The 25,096-nt window shown below is 38.9% G+C and overlaps 2 protein-coding genes and 2 non-coding genes across 4 annotated transcripts in view; 1 reads left to right on the top strand and 3 right to left on the bottom strand.

Annotated features, from left to right (window-relative positions):
• DIPK1A (divergent protein kinase domain 1A) overlaps positions 1-3,793 on the top strand; it is a 131,262-nt gene extending 127,469 nt beyond the window's left edge. Inside the window, exons 4-5 of the mRNA XM_036853191.1 lie at positions 126-302; positions 1,741-3,793. Of these exons, the coding sequence (XP_036709086.1) occupies positions 126-302; positions 1,741-2,553 (990 nt within the window). The 3' untranslated portion in view covers positions 2,554-3,793. The remainder of the gene's footprint in view (positions 1-125; positions 303-1,740) is intronic.
• A 222-nt stretch (positions 3,794-4,015) lies between these two features.
• RPL5 (ribosomal protein L5) lies at positions 4,016-12,459 on the bottom strand. Its single transcript, XM_036853202.1, has 8 exons — positions 12,358-12,459; positions 11,089-11,158; positions 10,888-11,003; positions 9,585-9,719; positions 8,079-8,281; positions 6,781-6,958; positions 4,581-4,669; positions 4,016-4,182 (listed from the first exon to the last, which is right to left on the bottom strand). Exons 1-8 carry the CDS (start codon positions 12,358-12,360, stop codon positions 4,083-4,085), a joined length of 894 nt encoding a protein of 297 aa, XP_036709097.1. The 5' UTR covers positions 12,361-12,459; the 3' UTR covers positions 4,016-4,082.
• LOC118887223 lies at positions 4,363-4,495 on the bottom strand. Its single transcript, XR_005017927.1, has one exon. It is a non-coding gene; the product is annotated as a small nucleolar RNA SNORA66 (small nucleolar RNA).
• Positions 7,031-7,126, bottom strand: LOC118887188. The gene has a single exon (XR_005017911.1). It is a non-coding gene; the product is annotated as a small nucleolar RNA SNORD21 (small nucleolar RNA).
• Positions 12,460-25,096: the final 12,637 nt, after the last annotated feature.

Below are 25,096 nucleotides of genomic sequence, written 5' to 3'. Positions count from 1 at the left end.
TCAGAAAGTCAGCTCAATCTCGATGTTTTGTTGCTTGTGTGTTTTTTTAAGAGGACACTAAAAATATCGTGGTAGATTAGAGTTTTCTACTCTGCCTAAAGCATAACTTGTCATTCTTTTCACAGATGTATTTAGGGATTTGGGATAATCTACCAGGTGTTGTGAAATGTCAAATGGAACAAGCACTTCATCTTGATTTTGGAACTGAATTGGAACCAAGAAAAGAAATAGTGCTATTTGATAAGCCAACTAGGGGAACTACTGTACAGAAATTCAAAGAAATGGTCTACAGTCTCTTTAAAGTAAGTATATGCATTCACATGTTGCTAGTGTGAAGTGGTACTCTTCTGGAAGCTGGCAGGACCTCATTCTAAGCCATAAAAATGTTGGTATTCTTTGACCTATATCAGGGACTCCATCTTGAGGAAATAATTCAAAGAAAAGAAAAAAATGTATAGAGGGTGTTTAACATTACTTACTATCGCTAAAAATGTCCAGATGTGAGAGTTCATTAAGTAGATGGGCTGCTCTATAGCTTGACATTAAAACTGATATACTTGGGCTTCCCTGGTGGTGCAGTGATTTAAGAATCCGCCTGCCAATGATGCAGGGGACACGGGTTTGAGCCCTGGTCCAGGAAGATCCCACATGCTGTGGAGCAACTAAGCCCGTGCACCACAACTACTGAGCCTGTGCTCTAGAGCCCGCGAGCCACAACTACTGAGCCCACGTGCCACAACTACTGAAGCCTGCGCGCCTAGAGCCCATGCTCTGCAACAAGAGAAGCCACTGCAACGAGAAGCCCGCGCACTGCAACCAAGAGGAGCCCCCACTCGCTGCAACTAGAGAAAGCCCGCGCGCAGCAACAAAGACCCAATGCAGCCAAAAATAAATAAATAAATAAATAAAATTTATTTTAAAAAAACTGATACACTTTTTTTAAAAAGGTGAAATAAAATTAGACTGATTGCAAATTATTTTTTTTAATTTAAAGAAATACTCAAAGATTAAATAGAAATATGAAAATATGAAAATATTGGGAATTCCCTGGGTCCAGTGGTTAGGACTCCACACTTTCACTGCCAAGGGTGCGGGTTCGATAACTGGTCGGGGAACTTCTGCAAACCACGTGGCATGGCCAAAAAAAAAATGAAAATAATTACTTTTGGAAAGAATCTTTTTCTCATTTTTATTGCTCTTATATTTTAACTCAAAATCTTTCTTTTCTTTGAACAGTTTACACTTTTAGACTGTTTTATGCCAAAGAGTCTCCACAGGGAAATACTTGTAGCATTCATTATTGGAACACCTTGAATAAAATAATTGTTAATATAATAACAATTACAAAATAGAAAATAATTTGTAGTTGACCCTTTAATTTTGGATGTGGGCAAATTACACTGCAATTTTGCAAGTAAGTGTATGAATAAGACAAAGATTAATTAATGGCTTGGTTAACTGTATTTATCTACAAGGTCTAAGGAGGCTATGGGCGTTAAGGTGGCCATTTCTTAACAAATACACTTAGCAAAGTGGGTTTTACCTCAAGTACATAAAACATAGTTCTGACTCACTTAGCAAACATTATAAATATTTGGAAAGGTATTAAGTCTCCTATGGGTATTCAGTAGCAAGATTATTACTTAGCGTGGTAATTATCCCTGTAAAGGAAGTTAGTATGTTACATATGAGATTCTTTTCATTGCTTCTGTGTAATTAGCCAAATTCTTATCTTTACAGGCAAAGTTGGGTGACCAAGGCAACCTCTCTGAACTGGTTAATCTCATCTTGACAGTGGCTGATGGAGACAAAGATGGCCAGGTTTCCTTGGGAGAAGCAAAGTCAGCATGGGCACTTCTTCAATTAAATGAATTTCTTCTCATGGTAATACTTCAAGATAAAGAACATACCCCCAAATTAATGGGATTCTGTGGTGATCTCTATGTGATGGAAAGTGTTGAATATACCTCTCTTTATGGAATAAGCCTTCCGTGGGTCATTGAACTTTTTATTCCATCTGGGTTCAGAAGAAGCATGGATCAGTTGTTCACACCATCATGGCCTAGAAAGGCTAAAATAGCCATAGGACTTCTAGAATTTGTGGAAGATGTTTTCCATGGCCCCTATGGAAACTTCCTCATGTGCGATACTAGTGCCAAAAACCTAGGATATAACGATAAGTATGATCTGAAAATGGTGGACATGAGAAAAATTGTGCCAGAGACAAACCTGAAAGAACTTATAAAGGATCGTCACTGTGAGTCTGATTTGGACTGTGTCTATGGCACAGATTGTCGAACTAGCTGTGATCAGAGTACAATGAAGTGTACCTCAGAAGTGATACAACCAAACTTGGCAAAAGCCTGTCAGTTACTCAAAGACTACCTGTTGCGTGGTGCTCCAGTTGAAATTCGTGAAGAATTAGAAAAGCAGCTGTATTCCTGTATTGCTCTCAAAGTCACAGCAAATCAAATGGAAATGGAACATTCTTTGATACTAAATAACCTAAAAACATTACTGTGGAAGAAAATTTCCTACACAAATGACTCTTAGTTCATTTGGACATTGTGACCATTTTAAGAAATTCAGCACTTCAAAAGAAAAATCTTGAACATTTTTTCTAAATGGCTTGATTCAAATCCTTGCCAGTTATCACAAAACTCCTTTCCCCTGATGCTAAGGAAGCCATCATCTTAAAATACATGTTGATTGCTGAAGTAATGGCAGGAGGTATAGGATCAAAAGGTCCAAAAATATTCATTCCTGCCTTTTAGAAACGCTGGTACATTTCCTAGTACATTCACTGTGTAACTATTTTGACTAATGACTTAAAATAATGCTGTGAAAAGCCTCATTCCATAAACATCAACGGTCAGAGTATTTTGTAGATTTGTTAGCCAAAATATCAGTGCTGGAAATTGTTTGCATTGAAGCTGCTGTTTAAAAAAGAAAATTTATAAATTTACTAATGTCTCAGCATGGTAAAGTTTGCACATTAACAGAAATTAAGACTGCAAAGCAGGTAAATTAAAATTACTCCTTTATCAACAGATGTTGGGTTAATAGCATGGTTTCTTATAAATACATTTAACTCATTTAGACATCGTATTTTATGTGGCTTCAGAAAGTTTTGAGTGGCTCTTACCCACTGAAAACCCATCAGGAAGCATTCTACTTGGCAATATATAATTGCCAATTTTTGGGGCTGAATATGGATGAGTTCATCATCCTAGATTTAAAGGGTCTGTATCATCTTAGTATCAGCCAGCCAACTGGTCTTCAAAACTCGTTATCTTTAGGCCACAGACCTAACACAGATACACATATCCTGAATCTGAGCTATGGGAAAGTGGGACATTAAGAGCAAGCCTCTGAAATCATAAACTTCCTATTAATAATTTTCCATTTTCAAACAGTATTCCCTATTGGCCAAAGGACTGTTTCTCAAGAGGCATGTAAATATATCCATCTAACAAACACTTTCTCATGTAAACTTGATATACAAGGGTTAGTATTTGCTCCTCTCTTTTGTGTTTATTCAGATCTGGCCTTTCAACTCCATAAAACGAAACACCTCTTATAATTAAAGAACCAGTATTTTCTGCTCAAAGGTTTCACCTGGATAAATATGTGTTAAAATTATATGACCTTCATTGGACAGCTATCTATCTCTCAAGAACTAAAGCCATGGAGTAGCATCAGTTTCACTTACTTTAAAACTGTAAACTTTGAAGGTACTTTTTCTTCCAACTCATCATGTGGTTACAATAAATGAATGTAAGACATATTTCTAGGGGAAGGTTTGTCTGTTGCTTGCCAGACTTTTTAAGGACAGCTGCACATCATACAATTCAAGGGATAACTCCTGTCAGGAAGAACAGATGCCCAAGGTATGAACTTTGAGGCAATATGTAAGATTTTCTGGAAAAAGCTACACTTGTTTCTGGAAGGAAAATACTGTCAATTTCAGGTATTTCCCACAGTTTCATTAACAAGAGCTTAACACAGAAACAGCTACTTGTTCAATAAGTTTATTACTGTCTTTATCTGAAAAATCTTCATATAAATTGTGGTTTGGTTTATTAACTCTCAGCAGCCCGTTCCTGAGCTCTAAGGAAGCTTGCCTTCTTCTGAGCTACCCGATCTTTCTTCTGGGCAAGTGACATTTTGGGACGGTTCCACCTACAGAACAAAGTAAAAAGGAGAGAAAGGGACATAAATTTTAAAAACCATAGCTAAAGAGAATAGAGAATATTTAACTTTGAAAAAGACACACTTTGTAATAAAATGGAGGTCAAATAATCCAAGTCCAATACCTGTTCTCTTCCTTAGCCTATTAAAAAATGCAGTAATTGACAGTTACAATGTACTGGGACAGAATGGGCCACCTCGGTAGCATCCAAGGCTAATACATTTCTACCACCACAATTACTTTAGCAAACCTGGTTCCCCTCACCTCTGCAACATCATGCAGAGCTAGTGATCGAGTTTGCACAACTTCACTCAGAGTCTGAGCGACATGAAACAAGGCAGGAACCCCTCCCAACCTCTTTCTCTTCAAAAAACAGTGACACACATACCTCTTCTTTTTAACTTCTCTCTTAGGCTTCTTCTCATACACTGGATTCTCTCGTATTGCAGCATGAGCTTTCTTATACATCTCCTCCATCTGAAACAAAGCAAAGCAAACAGTACTTGGTTTCATTTCATATGCCCTAAACAGTAATAAAACACACTATTCTACTGCTTGCTCTATTTTGTCCTTCTAAGCCAGATTCTCAAAAGGAGCTAAGCTAGATCAATATTGGTATCTTTTTGTAACCCATCTTTTCCTAAGAAAGTCCCAGTTTTTACCATAAGCAATATGAATTGACACTATTCACAAAACATAACTTAATCTTCCTCAAGAAAAATTCGCATGCATTTCTGAATAATTCAGCTATACTTCATGAGTCACTCAAGTTTAAAGCAAACTGTTTTCTGTAGTAACACATTTTATGCTCATTTAAAGCCATCTGACCTAAATTCTTTCATTCAAGTATGGATACATGCCAGTATTTAAGATGTTAAGATGAAGAATATACGTACTAACAAGCAACTGCCAAATACATCTCTGTCCTCCCACGTTCCCCATATTTCTATCTTCCATTGATTTCTGATAGGTCTTTTCAAAAGTTATTCCCAGGATCCCATACCAGAAACCTCTTGATCTACTACCACAAATCACCAGTATCTGGCAGCAGTATCAGGCCTCCGTGGAATCAGAAAGAGGTGCGAATTTCCATAGAAAACCACTATCCAATTAGAAACATTAATGAGAATTTTGTTCTAAAATTCAACAAAAAACAATGCTGCAACTCTCTGAAGTGTTTCAATACCCACCCCCCAAATGACTATTGATCACATGGAAGATCAAGTCATGAAGAGAAACTGTAAAATGTGTGAAATTCAGTAACAATTACAGCCTACCTAAAGAATGAATCAAGGTAATCCAGGTCTCTAAAACTACTCATTCCATGTGAGTAAAATGCAATTACTGGGCTTCCCTGGTGGCTCAGTGGTTAAGAATCCGCCTGCCAACGCAGGGGACACGGGTTCGAGCCCTGGTCTGGGAAGATCCCACATGCCGCGGAGCAACTAAGCCTGTGTGCCACAACTACTGAGCCTGTGCTCTAGAGCCCACGAGCCACAACTACTGAACCCGCACGCCACAACTACTGAAGCCCACACGCCTAGAGCCCTTGCTCCGCAACAAGAGAAGCCACCGCAATGAGAAGCATGCACACCACAAGGAAGAGTAGCCCCCACTCGCCACAACTAGAGAAAGCCCGTGTGCAGCTTCAAAGACCCAACGCAGCCAAAAATAAATTTAACTAATTAATTTTTTAAAATGCAATTACTACATGCATTTGTATAAAGCTCATTAGCAAAGGAAAATAATGCAAAAACAGAAAGTGATCTTTCCCCCAATTATAATTCTATTTTAAAAATAATTTTCAGACATAGGTATGCCAAATACAAACTATGCAGCAACAGAAAAGAACCTAATAAAAACAATTGCTTGACATATAGCAATTTACATATAATTCTGTATTTGTAATAGGTTTATAATAATCTGTGATTTTTGTGTTCTATGCCTTCACTATCGAAACTGGCACTGCCATCATCAATTACCCCAATGTATTAATAGAGAGAGCCCTGAGACTCAACTTTAGGGGTGATAAACTTTGCAACATTAAACTGACTTTTGAAAACACGGGTCCCTTCACTTTCGCAACATCACACAGAACTAGTGATAGAATCTGTACATCTCCCCTTTTGTGTGCATGCCTGAAACACTGAGAAAGTCCAGAACATAGCACTTATCTGCTAAGATGAAGAAAGAACCTTTTTTCCCCATGACCTCAAAATGAGTGAAGTTTAGTAACTAGCACCTCGTATGGGAGTAGATTATGACAACATGAATGAAATTTATAAATACAGAACAGCCAAATGCATAAAAGCCACCAAAGGCTTTAGATTTGGATGCCTGAAGCCTGCCATCCTTCAGCATCTAAAAGATTCCTAAAAGCATGTTGACAAGTCTAGCTCCTCATAAGAGTATCTTGTCTGACTTTTAACCTACCCTAGGTCCAACATCCCAATTTCATTTTAACATGCCCATATTCAACTTTTAACTGTTAACCTGAAATAAAACTGTATTAACATACCCACTCAAAACAGGTAGGAAACCCGGTTCTATAAATTTACCAATACAGGTATTTTTAGTTAAATTTTTACCATGTCTGGAGTTACGTTGTTCTTTATGTATTGAGAGAATTGTTTTTTGTAAGCATCTTCATCTTCTTCAATCAGGTAACGCATATAATCTGCAACGTTCTGCCCCATGATGTGCTTTCGGTGTACCTCAGCATTAAATTCTTTGCTTTCTGAATCATAACCAGGGAACCGTTTGGTACTGAAATAAAGTTTTCCATGTTTTAGTATATATTGGTTGAAATCAGTTCACTAGAAGGAATTCATTTCAGTAGCTGCCATCAGTCCCGTCTTGAAACAATTAATTGCATCATATGCAACCAAAGGACCAACTACTGACTGCTCAGTTAGTGGGATATCATCATTCAGCAGCTAATGTTTGAATTCCAGGATAGAAAATCATGCCACAAGCACCTTTAAATACCATTAAATGAACCAAGGCCACACTATAAAGTTAGTTCTCCTTATTTCATAGCAAAGGGTTTCAAAATTACTCTCCCTAAATCCTACAGTTTCTCAGTGGTGCCTCAGGGTACATGGTAATAAGTGATTTGTTCCAGATCACATTTAACTTAACAGGTGCCTTGAATGAGAACTGCCAAGACCACCCCCGCCAAAAAACCCCACCCTACATTATAAAAGTAAGTTCCAGTTAGGTTACATTTTATCACTTACCCCACCCCCCCCCCAAAAAAAGGCAAGCCAGAAAAAGAAAGTTTTTGGTTGTTAAATCACCAACCACTGAAATATTCCTAAGCTAATAAATCACCTTAAGATGTATCTACTCAACAATAATCATCATTAACTCAAACCAAGGGAACCACCAAATTGAAACAACCCACTTATTAGCTCCTAAGAACAGCCTACACTCTTATTTCCAGTTGAAAGTTTAAAAATTTATGTCTTTTTCTCAAACTTTTTTTCCCCCTAGAGTCCATATTTCCCCATAACTCAGTAAACAAATTTTCATTCTGAATTAAAAAAAAAAAAAATAGGGCAAGTACTGGTGGAATCAAGTTGCTCATTTCTAACCAAAACTTAGCTACACACAAAAGGTAGTGGTTTCAACACTGGCTCTTCCGTTTATTGGTTCTAAAACCTTGGACAAATCATTTTACCCCTGAACCCGTCTCTTCATTTATAAATCATGTTACGGCTCCTTCCCACCCTGCAAGGTTCCCTTTGCACAGTACCCAGCACATGGCAGGTACACAATGATAGCTACTATTACTCTAATTGGTTCAGTTATCTCCACAGCCCAACCAGTTAGAAACAGTGCAGTACTGGAGTCCAGGCAACGAGGCCTTGAATACTATTATTACCTGTGAGGGATAGACAAGCCTCCATCGACAGCTCCCTTCAGGGCCCCAAAAACTTTATTCCCAGTAGTAGTCCTGGCAAGCCCTGCATCCAAGTAACAGGTGAAGGCACCAGGTTGACCATCAATGCTTTCCACATTGTATTCATCTCCAGTCACCTCGACTTGGCCTTCATAAATTTTGTCCATACCAAACCTATTAAGAAGCTATTAACAAAGAAGCCAATCTAAATGCTTGTTAGAATATATTCAAACAACAATATCTCAAAATTCACAACTTTAATGACCTGACAAAAAATTTCCTTCCAAATCACTTTTTCCCTTTATCCCAATCTGCTTTTAAATATCAATTTTTAAATGCCACAAAAAGAAATTTCAGACATCCAATTTTACTAACAAGTATAACTGTTTAACAGTTTCTGAATCTGCTACATTGTCCATACTTGATTTTTGTAGCAATCAATTAGGACATGATACTTAAATCTGATTCTTATATTTACTCAAGGGAAGTAATCTCCACCTTTCCTCAGTCATATTTAGCTATAATTCAACAACCAAATATTAAATATTATCATATGCAGTTGTAATTTGATTAAAATATTTTGAGTAGGATCCTGTGAAGAGAACCTTCTGTGGCTCTACCCTGCCACTATGTTAATATGTGCCACTACTCTGCTAGTTATCTATAGTGCCTTTGCACCAAGATGCTCATATAAAAGACAATGTCCCAACCCAAACATGTTTATAACCAATGAAGATATGGGTCCCCAACAACGATGCATGCTTAACAATTCCACTGCAAAACAAGGTCAGAAAACAAAAACAAGGTGAAGATCACATTTTTGTTTCCTTTTATAGGAAATGTTGCCACCCAAAGGCAAAGATTATTAAAACAAAAATGAATCCCCCCACCAATGCCTAACCCCGCCTCAAAAGCTTAAGGCACTGCTTCTCAAAATTTAGCACGCATATAAATCACCTGGACACCCTATCAGAATATAAATTCTGAAGGTGTGGGGTATAGTCCGCATTTTTAATGTACGCTGATGGTAAGATCTACACTTCTGACTAGATCTGTCCAACAATATAGTCACCAACTAGCCACAACCAGCTATTCATATTTAAGTTAAAAACTCAGTTATCAGTAGCGCTAGACACATTTCAAGTGCTTAATAGCTTCATGTGGCTAGCGGCTACCGTATCAAACAGCATAGATTACAGATATCCATCAATGCAAAAAAATTCTATTGGTCTAGATATACCCAACAAACGGGAGAAAACAGAAAAAAAGCCTTCCCCAGATTATAAAGTACATCTCTGTCTTAAACAATGTATTTATATAAAATTATCTTCCCTGGTGACGCCCTTATAAGCCACAGAGCAACAGGAGGCACTCCTCTCTCCCCACAGCTAGCTGAAGGTATCTTATCCATGTGTGAACCATCTATGTTGCAGACAACTCCAGTGAGCTAATTCCAAAATACATCACTTAAAGTAATCTTGTACATACCCTGCGTGCCAGCAGCAGGCCAGTACAATATGCTGCAGCATAATTTGTCAGGCCAACCTTCACACCATACTTCGGGAGTTCGTGAGCATAAGCTGCACAAACTATCATATCTCCTTCTATACGGGCATAAGCAATCTACAATAAGAGAAAAACCAGGTTAGCAATCTGTTTTCACTGTTTTGTGGATTACTTGTCCTAAGTGCCTTCTTTTTCAAAAGATTTAACAAAAAAACAGACGCAGATCTGCATCACTTAAGATCTGTCTTTGTTAAACCCACTCACCTTCAACAACAATTATGGCTTGGTCAACTATAGAAGGTAGGTTTATGAGTTTGTAAGTATGTTTGACTAATTTCACAGTACGTAAGTCTCAAATTACCACAGACATCGAATATTAAAATACCTTTGGAATAAGTTATACTGTAGTTCCTTACTTCTGAGAAATACTGAAAAGACCCTGAGCTGGGAAAGCTGGTGAATTAAGAAGGCACTCTGAAAAATCAAAAAGGAATCCCTGATTATTTCAAACACCTTTTAAAGTGAGCATATCTAAGTCCAACAATGTTTCAGAAAACCTAATATTTAGTTATCTGAACTTAGGTATGGAGGAAGAGATTGCCTTCACAACCAACAAATTAGTTTGCCCAGAAAATAGATGTGCCTGTTTCCTCCAAATCTCAAGTATGAAAAGTTTTCCTAGTTGTAAAAGCCCAGAATACTACCTTCTAGGAGCAAATTGCCACTTTCTGTAAGTCTTTTACATGGGAGACACCTTCGTAAGTATTTACTAAAACCTATTTCGAACAGTAAGCAGGAATAAAAATAATCTTAAGAGTCTAATTTAACATTCACAACTACCTACCTCTTCAAAGTATTGGATAAGTGAACTTAGTCCACGATAAATTCTATTATCCCACTGGAATTGGAATGGGCAAGAACCTTCTACTGGGTCTCAAATTTACCCTCCCACCCCCACAAAAATAGCACAGTACCATGAACTTCTCTAATCCCGCCCCCCACCCCCCATCCCCGCCAATTAGAAAGTGAATGGGATTAAACTGGGTCAGGATTGCCAAACAGCTGATCCTCAGAGTATTTTTTACAGTACCAATTTCCCAGGCTCCAACTTCAGACCTACTAAAAGAACTACTCACTTAATGTTCCTTGGAGTGCCAGGCACTAGACTAGATGGACCTAATGCATACGTGTGTTTTGCTCCCCAAGTACAACTTTTCTACCACAGTGAGGGCAGAAGGGGGGGTGGAGGTTACCATCCATTACTTGAGTCTAGAATACAACTTACCTGACAAATGATATCTCTGTTAGTTACACGAACTATCATTCTGTATTTGGGTGTGTTGTACTTATTTTTATCTTGAATTACCAATCGTTTCCGAGCATAGTAGTCAGTTTTGCCCTCTGAAAGAAAAAAATAATTTAAAAAAGTCTATTCCATTACAAAGCAGATTCTTTTCATGCCGTGAACATGAAAACCTGACCATACCTCGCCGTCTTCTAAATTTCACTTGGTATCTCTTGAAGTAGGCCTTATTCTTGACAACTTTAACAAACCCCTTTAAGATAAAAGAATGTTATTAAAACTTTGATAAATGTTTTAGCTTCTGATACTTTTGACATTTGTGTTAACTGTGTAACAAAATAACACTTAAACTTCAAAAGTGAATCCAGACAACCATTACCTTCTCAAATCTGAGGTCAAGAATCACTTTTTCTTCTACTTTCCATCTGTCAAGACTGACAGTTTTATAAAGCAAAATAAAAATGAATCAGCAGGAAAAATGGAATGAAAAAACATACAAAATGCAGGCCAATTTATTATATTCACCAGATATAAAGCTGACACATTGATTTTAAATTCTTAAACTTACTCTCAACTTTTGTTTCCTATTGGACCAGCAATAATCCTAGTGCCCAACTTCTGCAAAACACTGTTCAAGACAGCAATCTTGCAAATGTCAATCTGTTCTTAACACTGTCCCATTTCGAGACCCTAACCTAATATTTCCCTCTTTCCGCAAACGTTTTTCAAAAGCCTAAATTACTTGCCACAAAACATAACTGGCCAAGGATATATTCAGCAATTACTCCCGATTAAAACAACACTGTCCCCTACCAACTAAAGCAACACCCCACCCGAAGAATCATTAAAAAGCGGAGCCAGCGACAATCTAAAGAGGCAAAAGACGCATACCAAACTAAATGAGCTTCTTTTCGAGGCCCAGACACCACAGCCTCCAGGTTCTACTGACGGTTGTGACTTAAAAGCCACTTCTTCGGCCCCAAAACACAGGTTGTGAACAACTTGCCAGCCCCGACGCTCTCCCGGAAAACCCACCAAGCAGTCATGGGTGGAGCTGGGTCCGAGGAGCTGGGTCCGAGGAGCCGCAACCCGTCTCCACTCAGTCAACCCCCAGCTAGTCTGAGACTGACTCCACAAAATCTCCGCGTCCCGGCCGCCTGCCGGTGCCCCCTCTGCCGGGCCAGCACTACCCCTGCCGTTTGTCTACTACACTCACCCCATCCCCAATCCTCTGCCCCAACTCCCCCTCTTCTTCAACCCCTCCCCCCCGCCCGCTTGTGCGCCGTGGCAGCCATTAAGGCCACGCTGGGAGCTGCAGCCCGACCACGGCAGAGCCGGCAATCTAACAGCATCCGATTCCTGCGCCGCGCGAGACGGAACCTAGGTGGCCTTTAGGACAAGGAGAGGGAACCCCCGTGCATCTGTAGCCCCGAGACCGGGATACCCACTCACCATCCTGTAGAACAGAAGCTCTAGCCGCCACTGAGCTGCAGAACCAGCACGGCTCCGGGGGGGGAAAAAGGCCGCGGCGCGTGCGCAGGCGCAGTATGTAGCGCCGACGATCACGCCAGCGACGTGTGGAAGAGAGACCCGCCGGCCGCCTGGCTTGCAGTACGCCACCCCCTGCTGGTGGGAGGACTGATGCTGGACTTCGCCTTCCCGGAACAAATCCTCAAAGTCGTAGGGTCCCAAATCTCCTGACTGGTGATCCGACAGGGAAGGGCGGTGAGCAGTACCAGGGAGGATTGTAAAAGGCTTTCACTTTCCTATGCTAGGAAGTTGTTTCATAAGAAACATTATTACTTTTGTAAGCAAGAAAAAAAAAAAGAAGTTTAAAAATTAAATAGAATGAATTAGCTCTAGAGCCCCTTTGCCCCCTCCTTGACTACTCCTCCGGGTCCAGAGCATGCAGATTCCCCCTCAGGAAGCCAAGCCTGGGTTAGGGGGCTTCCCACAGCACCTTTGTACCTGTCTCAGCCAACCCTAGATTGTAAACTCCCTGAGGGTGGGCCCTGCTGTCAAGTTCACCTTTGAATCTCCAGCATTTAGCACAGTACTCAGATTCAGTGAGTATTCGGTATTTGTTAAATGGTAAAAAAACAAAAAACAAAAACAAAAAAACTACTACTCTCTCCCCCCATCGTCTTCCCTGATCCCTGACTGCCTTTTTCCTTTTCCCTCCCTCCATCACTCTCATCTAGTCAACATAACTTTTTTCTAAGTCCTTTTTTTCATTCTTTTAAAACTAATTGCAACTTAAGAACGTGTCTTTTCCCTATTCTCCACACAGAGACTGAGAAGAACCAATCAACCAACCCACCAAACAAAAAAGCACCTCAAAAAACAGTATTCCCTCACCCAACAGTATTTCAAAGGTGGTCTTTGGGCTATTGCATGGGAATTGTTTGGGTACTAGTTAAAATGCAAATATCTGAATATTCACCACCTCTACTAAATCAGACTGGCTGGCTTGGAGACTGGGAGTCTACATTTTATATTTGGCCTCAATCAAGCCAAGCCAAAAGGTCTCAGGAACGTAGAAAACAAATTCTATTTTCCCAATAGTGGAATTTACTGACTCCACCAGGAAAAAAAGACAAATTACATACTGGCACAGCAATTTAAAATATACCCATCCTTAGAATGAATTTTAACTCTGTACCCCCATCCTCCAATGATTTAAGCCTGCTCTTGGGACATGAGTGTGTATGAGTTTAATCTAGCAGGAAAGAATCAGCATGTAAACTGCTCAGTGTCAGAGCTGGGAGAAGGGTCTGCTGAACAGAATGACCAGGTTAAGTGGTTCCAAAAAACTGCCACTTGAAAAAAATAAGAATCGTGAGGCCAGTTTCCTCTGGTTTCAATTTGTAATTCCTTTTATAACCAGAAAAATTTACATTGAGTCCCCCCTGGCCAAGGTCAACAAAGCCCTCAAGGAGAAATGCTAAAACATTCCTCACAGGCAAGTGTGGTTCCATCTTTGTCGAGTGGCTTTTGGAAATGTAAAGAAAGAGGCATACAATTTGTGTTTATAGAAAATACATAAGACCTTCATTTTGGTAGTCCATCAAGTTATTAGCCTACGAAACATGCCACGTGTCTTGGTCAGGCCCTGCTTACATTGCAGGTGGAATCATCAAGAGGGAAAGTCTACCTGGAAATAGGTCCAGCCCTAACTTTTGCACGTTTTAGGGCAAGGGTACATATGAAGGCGCACATACCATTAACCTGAATATTTGGAAGTTATGAAGCAAGCTAACACAATTAAATGTTTTATTCTTATGTTGCTTCTTCTTAACTTATAAACCTTTATAAGAACAAAATTAAAATATGTGAACCTATTCCATTTGGTTGCAGCTGGGGGGTTGTGGCTAGCATGGCTGGCTTAGCCAATGCAGTTGGTGACACCAGAAACCAGGGGGAACTTGTCCAGCACCCTCGACCAACATAATCTTGTTCAAGTAGTAATACTTAAAAATCACAGTAATGGGACAAGTCAGTTTTGTGTGCCTCCTTATATCATGCACTGAGAACACAGTCTAATTTAATTGTCTGATACATGATGGAACTGCAAACAAACCCAGATTGAGGGATATTCTACAAAGTAACTGTCTGCATTCTTCAAAAGTGACAAAATCGTGATGGATAAGGAAAGACTAAAGAACTATTCCAGATTAAAAGAGACCAAAATGACATGACAAACTTCATGCAATGTGTGATTCTAGACTTCATCCTGGACAGGAAAGGAAAAAAAGAAAAAGGAAGGTTTTTTATTTCTTTTGTACAAAGGACATTCTCAGAACAATCAGTGAAATTTGAATGGAATCTGTGAATTAGATGGTAGTAATAGATCAATGTTAATTTTATTTTGATAAGCAAACTGTGGTTATATATGAGAGTGTTCTTATTTTTTAGGAAATATACTCTGAACTATTTTGGAGTAATAGGTATTATTTCAGCAACTTACTCTCAACAAATGACTCAGAAAATAATTACATTTGTGTGTATGTACACATATACATATACGTAAAGAGAAAGAAAATGATAAGGCAAACGTGTTAAAATGTTAACAATAGGGAATCTGGAAGAAGGGTATACGAAAATTCTTTGTACTGTTCTTACAACCAATCTGTGATCTTGAAATTATTTCAAGATAAAAAATAAAACATTGGGAATTCCCTGGTGGTCCAGTGGTTACGACTCAGTGCTTTCACTGCCAATGAAATACCTGGTCGGGGAACTAAGATCCCGAAAGCAGCACAGTGTGGCCAGAGGAAAAAAAAAAAAAAAATGGGGAAATTATTAAAAATAAAACATTGATTCCTGTTAGAATAGGAAATATTTCTTTTATTATTGGAAATGAAAGCAAGCTCAGTTTTATCAAATAAATCAGCAGTTTTAGTTGTGGTAGTGAAGATTTAACAACAAAATATGGAAAGTTTTCCCATATTTATTTTCCCATATATGTTATATATATTCATATATTATGAATTTGAGGTACCTACCTACTGCCCTAATCAGCTAGTTCTTTATTGAAACCACCATAATTATGATCAAAAAGCATCTTAAGTTATCTCAAAATGTTTTTTCTTTGCAATTTTTTTTAATTAAATCATGATGATGACAGATTTTTTAATATTTATTTTTTTTATTTATTTATTTGGTTGCGCTGGGTCTTAGTTGCTGCATGCGGGCTCCTTAGTTGTGGCATGCAAACTCTTAGTTGCGGTATGCATGTGGGATCTAGTTCCCTTATCAGGGATGGAACCCAGGCCCTCTGCATTAGGAGTGTGGAATCTTAACCACTGCACCACCAGGGAAGTCCCTGCAGTTGGTTTTTGCTTTACATGACTTTATGGTTATACACTGAAGAATAGCAAATAGGTAAACTCCTTTATGGTTGGATCCCCTCTTTTGATATCAACACATTAGAAACATTTTAAACCTGTATTTTTTTTGCCACACCGGTTGGCATGTGGGATCTCAGTTCCCACAGTGGTCCCTGCAGTAGAAGTGCAGAATCCTAACCACTGGACTGCCAGGGAAGTCCCTTAAACCTGTATTTTTATCTAGGAAAAAAATAATTAGTCTTCAATGAAAGAATAAACTTTGTTTCTTAACAGGAAAATGTATAAAGCTATGATTTTTATGGGACTGAAAGTCAGCAAAATATCAAGGACAATTAAACATAATTATGATTGAGCATGTCTGGGTGTTCTGTTGATAGGCTATTTATGTTTGAATCACTAATAAGATAAAGACATACAAAATTCATAAATTATAATATATTTATTCCATAAAACTTCCTTTTTATCTCTTCATTTCAGCAAAATCTCTGTGTTGTCATCACCAAGATAGCTCGTCATTTGTGTTCTACATATAAGAAGGCCAAATTGGACAACTTTTCTTGGGTCATTGTGGTTCTTGAATAATTTTTATTAATTTCAATTCGGAGAAACTTCGCTGTGCTGAAGCAAGAGAAACTGGAATTTTAAATAATGTTCATAAGGCAATACTTAGATTTGGAAATGAACCAGGATTTTTCACATATCACATTCAAACAATATAATGGTGTCATATATGATAAATTATTGTTTTCAATAGAATACAATAGAAACTATTACCAGATATTTTGATATTATATAAACCACTGCCAGTTTTATTGCAATTTTCTCTGTCTCTTGCAATAATATCCACATCCACCCAAGTTTTGTTATTCTTCTTACAATATTTCAATGATGGGGTGTAATAAAGGAAAACAAAAATAGTAGTATGTTGCTCAATTTGTTCAAATGTCTTTTCAATCAGACTATATACACTGACCTATCAGGGTCAGAAAATAATCTCTATCGAAATTAGTTTTAGGTTTATTTGTACATGTTTTCTTCTTCAAATTCATGCAAACTTTTCCGTTTCCTTCTTCTAATTTCCTTATATTTCACTAGAGTGTCACATTTGTTGAATATTCCTCATGCAGTTTCATTCAATTTAGAAAAAAATTTGTCTACAATTTTTTTCATATTTTTACAAATTAGATCTGTTTGGGGTTTAAACACTTGTACTGTGATTAAAAGCAAGTAATACTACATATTAAAAAATTAGCACAAATTTAAAATTCACTTTTTTCTGCCGAAGACTGATTTGCTCATTATTTGAGCACCTTCTGTTGTTTCACTTTACTCTTCTACAGCCTCTCACGTCTGGTCTAAATCAAATCTAACTTTTAACACAATGAAAAACCTCTGGAACCAGGAACTGGAACATAAAGATAAGCAAGAAATTGGAGGCTTGGCTTTACTCCATCATGAAACTTCATTATTCCAGAATCTTCTGTGTTCACGTTATCACAAAGAAAGAATTCAACAAGTTAATTTGTTTTCTTGTCTTTCCTAAAAAAAAATTTCCCTTACTCAAATCCTCCTGTACTCCAAAGCAGTATCTGTTTCAAATGTTAACAACAGCACAAACCTAAAACCTTCATGACATTCAGACACAATTGCCTTTTGTGTCGAGGACACAGCACAAGAAATGTGGAACAGCAATTCCCTGGGGCCTGGAAGGTGTTCATTACCAGGGCAGATGCTTAGAGTTTCTGGTGAGAGCTAAATGCCAAGTCCTAAATGACAGAGGCAGCCATAGCCACACATTCCTTGATAAATTTACTTTTCTGTGTGTTTGTGATATGCAGGGTTTTATTAAGTACAGGACCAGGGCAAGGGGCCTGGCAAGGGCGCCTCTTGCCTGGATTAAGGGGAGGTACTTTCTGGAAACATCACAACCACCAAAGATCACCTGACTTGAAATGTCTGAGCTCCTCCCTATTGGCCTGTTCTTCCAGGACTGGCCTCAATGACTCAGACTTGATTGGGAGGTTAGTGAATGGGGAATAGAAAGGGAGTTGGAGGATTTCTACATATATGTTAGAAATAGCAAACATCTACTGAGACCTTACTAAGTGCCAGAGTCTATGCTAAGTGTTTACTACATTTTCTCATTTAATCTCAAAACTGCTTTAGCAGTAGTTCATTATCCCCATTTTACAGATGAAGAAAAGTATGCCACAGCCAATCACAGTGGAACACAAGGATTTTTCGAATCTAAGCCTGCCTTAAAACTGTACTAAAAGAAGGACCTTGTACTCTAAAAAATTCATAAATGTGTATATTTGACTTTGGAATATATTCCCTGATGTATTTTTGTTTGACTAAGGGGTAAACATTCTTTGGCTTAGACTAACGACAATTGACTTTGTTTAAAAATAAAGGTGAAACTGCAGCTAGTAAACTGTTGTCATCTTTTAAGTTATCAAAATGAACCTGAAGCTTTACAAACTTCCAGAAAATTAAGACTTAACAAAATTCTGATCAGTTTGAACTAAGGAACGTAGCTTGTTCACTAGATGAAGCCCATATTATTAGAAGTAGGAGAGAAGCCCTTTAAGCTAAAGAAGACAGTCTCAGGACAAATCTGAGAAGTCCAGAACCACTTTATTAGATGGTTAGTTAATACATGAAAGTCAAAAAGTTTAAATGATTCAGTAATATTTACATGTTTTCCTGGAGACTAGATTTATAGTAAGTTATTAAGAAAAAGTTTGAATGTCTAGGGATTGCTAAACTTTAGAGGTCAGCGCTGATTGCAGGGCAGTTATCACCTACCTGCTCACCTAGTAAAATCTATTACTGCCACAAAATCCATGGGGGTATGATATTAGGGGAAAGAAGCAGCTGGCTAGGAGTTTGTTAAGTGGTCAGGAACCTACCTGGGAATTAAAAGTATGTGTCTTCTTCTTTCCTGGAACCATCAAAATTAACTATAGTCTTATTTTGCCAGTTCTTCAAGGCTTAAAATGTATGACTAATGACAAACTCCATAAATCCTTTTGAGATTCCACTTGTTAAATGACACTAATAATATCTGTCTCCCTCTTTAGTTACTTCGGAAATATAAGGAGGACCCAAGGTACACACAAGAAAGCCTACCAAGTTCTTTGGGAGAAACAACATAAATTATTGTGGCTGATTGTCCCCTTAGGACATGACAGTAAAACCAGCTTCTGGATTCTCCCTATTTCCTGAGTCAACTTCTTCAAGGAAATATTGCTAACAAAAAAGGTGTAATTAGATCTGTTACAGACAACTTCAAAGCGATGGTCATAATGTTCTGAGTCATTCCTGCATTTCTGTGAGGGGTCAGCGTCTTGAAGAGTCTGTGATTAAAGGCACAGTGTCTTGAATGGCACTTGGCACTGGCATCATAGCCATTAGATGAGTGAATACTCAAAATGACTCTAGGAGCTCCAATGGAGGGCAGGACAAGTACATGAAATGTACTTGCTATAGAGCAAATAACATCAAAAGCCTTAGAGTTATACTTGATGCCTCTCTTCTAATCAAGTTCCACATCCATATCCTGGTGGTGGCTGTATTTTTTTTTTTTTTTTTTTTTTTAGGTCACAGCACATGGCTTGCAGGATCTCAGCTCCCCAGCCAGGGACTGAATCTGGGCCATGGCAATGAAAGCCCAGAATCCTAACCACTAGGCCACCAGGGAACTCCTGTGGTGGCTGTACTTTTATACATATATGTAGATAAAATATCTGACCACTTCTCATGCCCTGGTCTAAGCTACCATCATCTGTTACCTGGATCATTGCATTAACCTCTTAGCAGTTCTCTCTGTTTCAAACCTTGCACTCCTACAATCTATTCTCCACACAGTCAGACTGATCTTTTAAAAATATGTCAGATAATGTCACTTCTGTCCTCAAAACCCTTCAATGGCTGAAGTTCCCACCATAGCCTATGAAGCCCTACAGGGTCTGTCCCTGCCACTATGTTTCTCTGACTTCATCTCCTCTCATTCCATCCCTTCCTCATTCTACTCCAACTTTCTGGCCTTGAAGCCATGCCTATCTTGGAGCTTTTGCACTATTCCCTCTGTCTTGATAGCTCATCCCCCAGATATTCATGGAATGTGCTGCTTTACTTCTTTCAAGTCTCTATTCAATTGTCTTCCTTTCAGAAAGGCCCTTCTTAACCACTCCATCTAATACAGAACACTCCATCACTCTCTATTCCCCATAGACTGCTTTTTCTACAAAGCATTTATTAGCACCTAGCAATTATCAATTTATTTGTTAGTTTTTTAATAGTCTGTCTGCCCTCCCTACAGCAAGCACTCCCTTAAGGAAAGGAGGGACATTATCTGTTGCAGTCACTGCTGTATCACCAGCATGAAGAACAGAGCTTGGTATGCAATAAATTGAATGATAAATGAAATGAGAATAATATCATGATAGGCACATGATAATCTCTGATCATTTATTCTGATTATCCCATTTATCAATTGGTATGTAACAATCTACCTCAAAACAGAGGCTTAAAATAATATCATTCATTTATTTTGCTGTGAATCTGTAATTTGGGCAGGTCTCAATTTGGACAGCTTAGCTCTGGTCCATTTGGCATCAGCTAAAGCAGCTCAACTGGGGCCAGAAGGATCCACATTCAAGATGGCCCATTGACATGGCTGGTAATTTGGGCTTGCTATTGGCTAGGAGCTTGGTTCCTCTCCATGTGGGCCTCTCTATGACTTCCTCGCAGAATGGTGACTTGGTTCTTAGACTGAGAGTTCCAAGAGAACAAGGTAGAAGTGTATGGCATAGTGTGATTTCTACAGTACTCCACTGGACAAGGCAGTCACAAAGGCCCACCCAAGCGGAGAAGAGGCATGGACTTCACCTCTTACCCAGTAAGTGGCATGGTTCTAGAAGCACATGTAGAATGGGAGAGATTGTTACAGACATCTATTAAAAATACAATATTCTAGGGACTTTCCTGGTAGTCCAGTGGTTAAGACCCTGTGCTTCCACTGCAGGGTGCATGGGTTCGATCCCTGGTTGGGGAAGCAGTGTGGCCAAAAACAAAAAAAAACAAAACAAAACAATCGTCTATGCTAATTAAACCAATTTTTGAGAAACCATAAAATAATTATAACAACAAATATATTGGTGTGTATGGAACTGTGCTACATAATAACTGTACTTTTTTGGGGCTCATGTTACAAGTTATGCTTAGAGTATCTCAGAAAAAAGAAATATTCAATTTCTTTCTGGTTTTCCCCTCTGGTCCTACCTTTCGTGGCTCTTTTCCAGCTTCTATAACCACCTCTTTAAAAGGGACTTCAACCAGGACTGAATTCTTGCTCTTTTCTTTCCTCTACTATTAAAAAACTATATTAAATAAAATTTAAAATAGCAATTAAAAAGTCAATAAATGTATTCTGACCACACATCCCAAACGTTTTCTTAACTGTCTTCATTTTCAAATATTCCTTCTTTTGTGTAGTTGGATACGCATGATTGTTCATCTTTTAATTTCACGTGAGGTATTTTTTGATGTTTATAAGTTTACAGTTGATTATGGGTAGTTTGGTATTGCTTGCAGTGCCTCTGTGCACCAGAAGGAGGATTGCACTCAGAAAGCTGCCAGAGGGGCTTCCCTGGTGGCACAGTGGTTGAGAATCCGCCTGCCAATGCAGGGGACACGGGTTTGAGCCCTGGTCTGGGAAGATCCCACATGCCGCGGAGCAACTAAGCCCATGAGCCACAACTACTGAGCCTGCACTCTAGAACCCATGAGCCACAACTACTGAGCCCACGTGCCACAACTACTGAAGCCCGCGCACAGCAACAAAGACCCAACACAGCCAAAAATAAATAAATAAATAAATTTATTAAAAAAAAGAAAGAAAGAAAGAAAGCTGCCAGAAGATAAAGCTGTATTTCAAGAGAGAAAGGCCAGTAGGGAAATGAACAAATGACTTTCTCCTCTCTGTCCAAGTGTACCTGAAGAAGGGCACAGCTACTGGCTACTGTCCCAAAATATGGGAAGTATGGGAGGAGGATGCAAATGAAAAGCTGGGGGAAGTTTTTAAAGATTCCTCTATTTCCACTAACAGAGGGGCAGGAGCAGGTCAGTTTTAGGGTTTGTGCATGTGTGTCTGTGTGTATGTTTCAGGTGGGGTAGGGAGGATAGGGAGGAATGCCTCAGGGAGAGAACGTGGGTAATGACAGTCAGTAGGTGTCAGTAAGTGACTTCACAAAAAAACAAAACAAAAACAAAACAGGAAGTAAGCACAGGACTTCATAGACATTATACAGTTCATATCCATGTGCACTTCTATGTTTGGCCCTAAAATATGAGATGACCTATATGTGTGCCACAACTGTCCTTTGTATTTCAATCTTCTATAATACACAGATGGACATTCTGCCTCCAGCACGGAATTGACTGTATCGCCTAGGCCCACTGTCTCCTAATTTTTGCCCCATCTCTTTAACCCATTAATACCTGTTGCCACTCTTTGGTTGAGATAAAGACCAGCTTAGTGTGGGACACCTTTTCAAGAATATCTGAGGTTCAGTTGTAGTGACTTTGTATGTTCTGAAGACCTTAAGTGACTGAATCACTTCTGGGATAGCTTTAAATTTGAAACCACCAAACCAGAAAGACTCCAGACCATTATGGGCCCCAGGGCCAGGGTAGTGTCAAAGAGGGAGAATGGGCTTTAGTATCTGCACAATGTTCATTAGCACCATAGTCATTGAATAGACAATTAGTATTTTCTCAATTTCTGTAAAGTGTTATATAAATGCAGCTTCGAGACCTGTTCTCCCACCCTACCTTCCCCCATAGAAAGCTGCCTGTCCCAGGCCCCTGCCACGTAGGAATCCTAAATCCATCACTAGTTCCTTATCTGCAATGACGCAACAACATTTGGCTTCCTGACTTGGCTTGATGATTACAGTCTTATCTTCGGTTTTTGAGTGGGTGCAATTGAGAGTCTTTGAACTTTGCTAAACTTCAAGTCTCATACAACCAATGTAATTGTAGTGTTTACATTGGAATAACAGGTTCTGATCAGCATTAGTATGGGTACTTAAGTGTAGTTTTAACTTCTTTGCTTTTAGTTCACTGTGCGTACTTTGGCCATTTAATCATGGAAGTAATCATTAAAACATGGTGTCATCCCAGGCATAGTGAAGTAAAGGCCCAGTCCAAAAAAAAAAGTCTAAAATGGCTCTTTGCTTTATTTTTTTTTAATTTTTATTTTATATTGGAACATAGTTGATTAACAATATTGTGTTAGTTTCAGATGTATAAAATGGCTCTTTGGTTTAAAACCACAAGTATAAGAATAATTTTTCATCTGCCAAAAGTATAAAATTAACATGACTTTCTAGATAGAAGACTTTTAAAATTTTGCTGTTACCATTAATTGACACATTTGTTAATGAATCATAAGTCCTTTTTCCCAGAGCAAAGTAAGTTTTTTCTCTGTAACAGAGTAGATAACTTTTTTTTTTCCTACCAGAATTCTTCTCAAGGACAGCACTTGAGAAGAAAATACTTGGTTAAGGTGCTGGTGTGAAGAGTGAGATCCCAAGGACATGTTCAAGCATCAAGCTTGCTAAATTGCTATGCAGAAAGCCAGGTGAAGAATTTGCTTTGCTTCTGGAAGGGAGTAGGGTAGATGAGAGAGAATGGAAAGCAGAGAGAGAAAAGTGAAGCTTTCTACGAATTGACCTCTCACCATGATCCCACATATCTTCAGCGAAGTCTACTAAAATTCACAAAATGTTGGTGGAAGTGAATTTCTTGTGAAAGCTCATGAAGGGCTGAGTTCTGGGAAGGCATTAATGAAAGACGAACAAAAACAGCAAGCCCCAAAATATGAGCCAAAGGCAGAGATGGCCATGAAATCAGAAGCCACTGGGAATTAACAGAAACCTTGATTAGGACATTGTATTTTACAGATCTCAGAAACTGAGGGATTGAGCTCTCTGAGAGGAAAGGGGGTTCCCCAGCTGAATCTGAACTAATCCTCAAAGAGAATTTTTTATGGAAGGTAGAGGACTGCCTAACACGGATTGTCAAACCTGACAGTTCCTGTCAAAAAGAAGGGTAATTGTTGCCTAACTTCATAATTTGGAAATTTAAACCCATGTAATAAGAATTGGCTTTTTAAAAAAATTAATTTATTTACTTATTTATCTTTGGCTGCATTGGGTCTTCCTTGCTGCACACGGGCTTTCTCTAGTTGCGGCGAGCAAGGTCTGGTGGCTTCTCTTGTTGCTAAGCATGGGCTCTAGGCGCACGGGCTTCATTAGTTGTGGCACGTGGGCTCAGTAGTTGTGGCTCGTGGGCTCTAGAGCCCAGGCTCAGTAGTTGTGGCACACAGGCTTAGTTGTTCCGCAGGATGTGGGATCTTCCCAGACCAGGGCTCGAACCTGTGTCCCCTGCATTGGCAGGTAGATTCTTAACCACTGTGCCACCAGAGAAGTCCCAAGAATTGGCTTTTTTGTATTGCCTTAAAGAATCTACTAATTGTGTTTTTTAAAATTTTCTCTTCCATCTCCAAAATTTTGGAGAAATATATCTCATTTTTAAGCAGTTAACTGGGGCTTAAGAATGGAATTCTGATATGCCCAAGTATCAACTTTGATAAATCTCCCCAGAACTGATTTATGTTCTGCTCTATTATAATTTACTCTATTCCTCTGCACCTTGTTTCTCTGGGGTGAATGTTAAGCTGTACCTGTGAAGGCCTAGGTTTTAGGGTGAGCAGCTTCTAGATTTCAGCATGGCTCCAGGGCTTATTATCTCTCTGAGACCCAAATTCTTTTTTTTTTTTTAACATCTTTATTGGAGTATAATTGCTTCACAATGGTGTGTTAGTTTCTGCTTTATATCAAAGTGAATCAGCTATACATACACATATATCCCCATATCTCCTCCCTCTTGCCTCTCCCTCCCACCCTCCCTATCCCACCCCCTAGGTGGTCACAAAGCACCGAGCTGATCTCCCTGTGCTATGTGGTTGCTTCCCACTAGCTATCTATTTTACATTTAGTAGTGTATGTATGTCCACGCCACTCTCTCACTTCGTCCCAGCTTCCCCTTCCCCTTCCCCATGTCCTCAAGTCCATTCTCTATGTCTGCGTCTTTATTCCTGTCCTGCCCCTAGGTCCTTCAAAACCATTTTTTTTCTTTTTTTAGATTCCATATATATGTGTTAGCATACAGAATTTGTTTTTCTCTTTCTTCTTTTTTTTTTTTTAATTAATTTATTTATGGCTGTGTTGGGTCTTCGTCTCTGTGCGAGGGCTTTCTCTAGTTGCGGCGAG

This window comes from Balaenoptera musculus, chromosome 1 (genome assembly GCF_009873245.2).
Source record: "Balaenoptera musculus isolate JJ_BM4_2016_0621 chromosome 1, mBalMus1.pri.v3, whole genome shotgun sequence".
NCBI lineage: Eukaryota > Metazoa > Chordata > Mammalia > Artiodactyla > Balaenopteridae > Balaenoptera > Balaenoptera musculus.
This window is presented reverse-complemented; position numbering and strand designations above follow the sequence as displayed.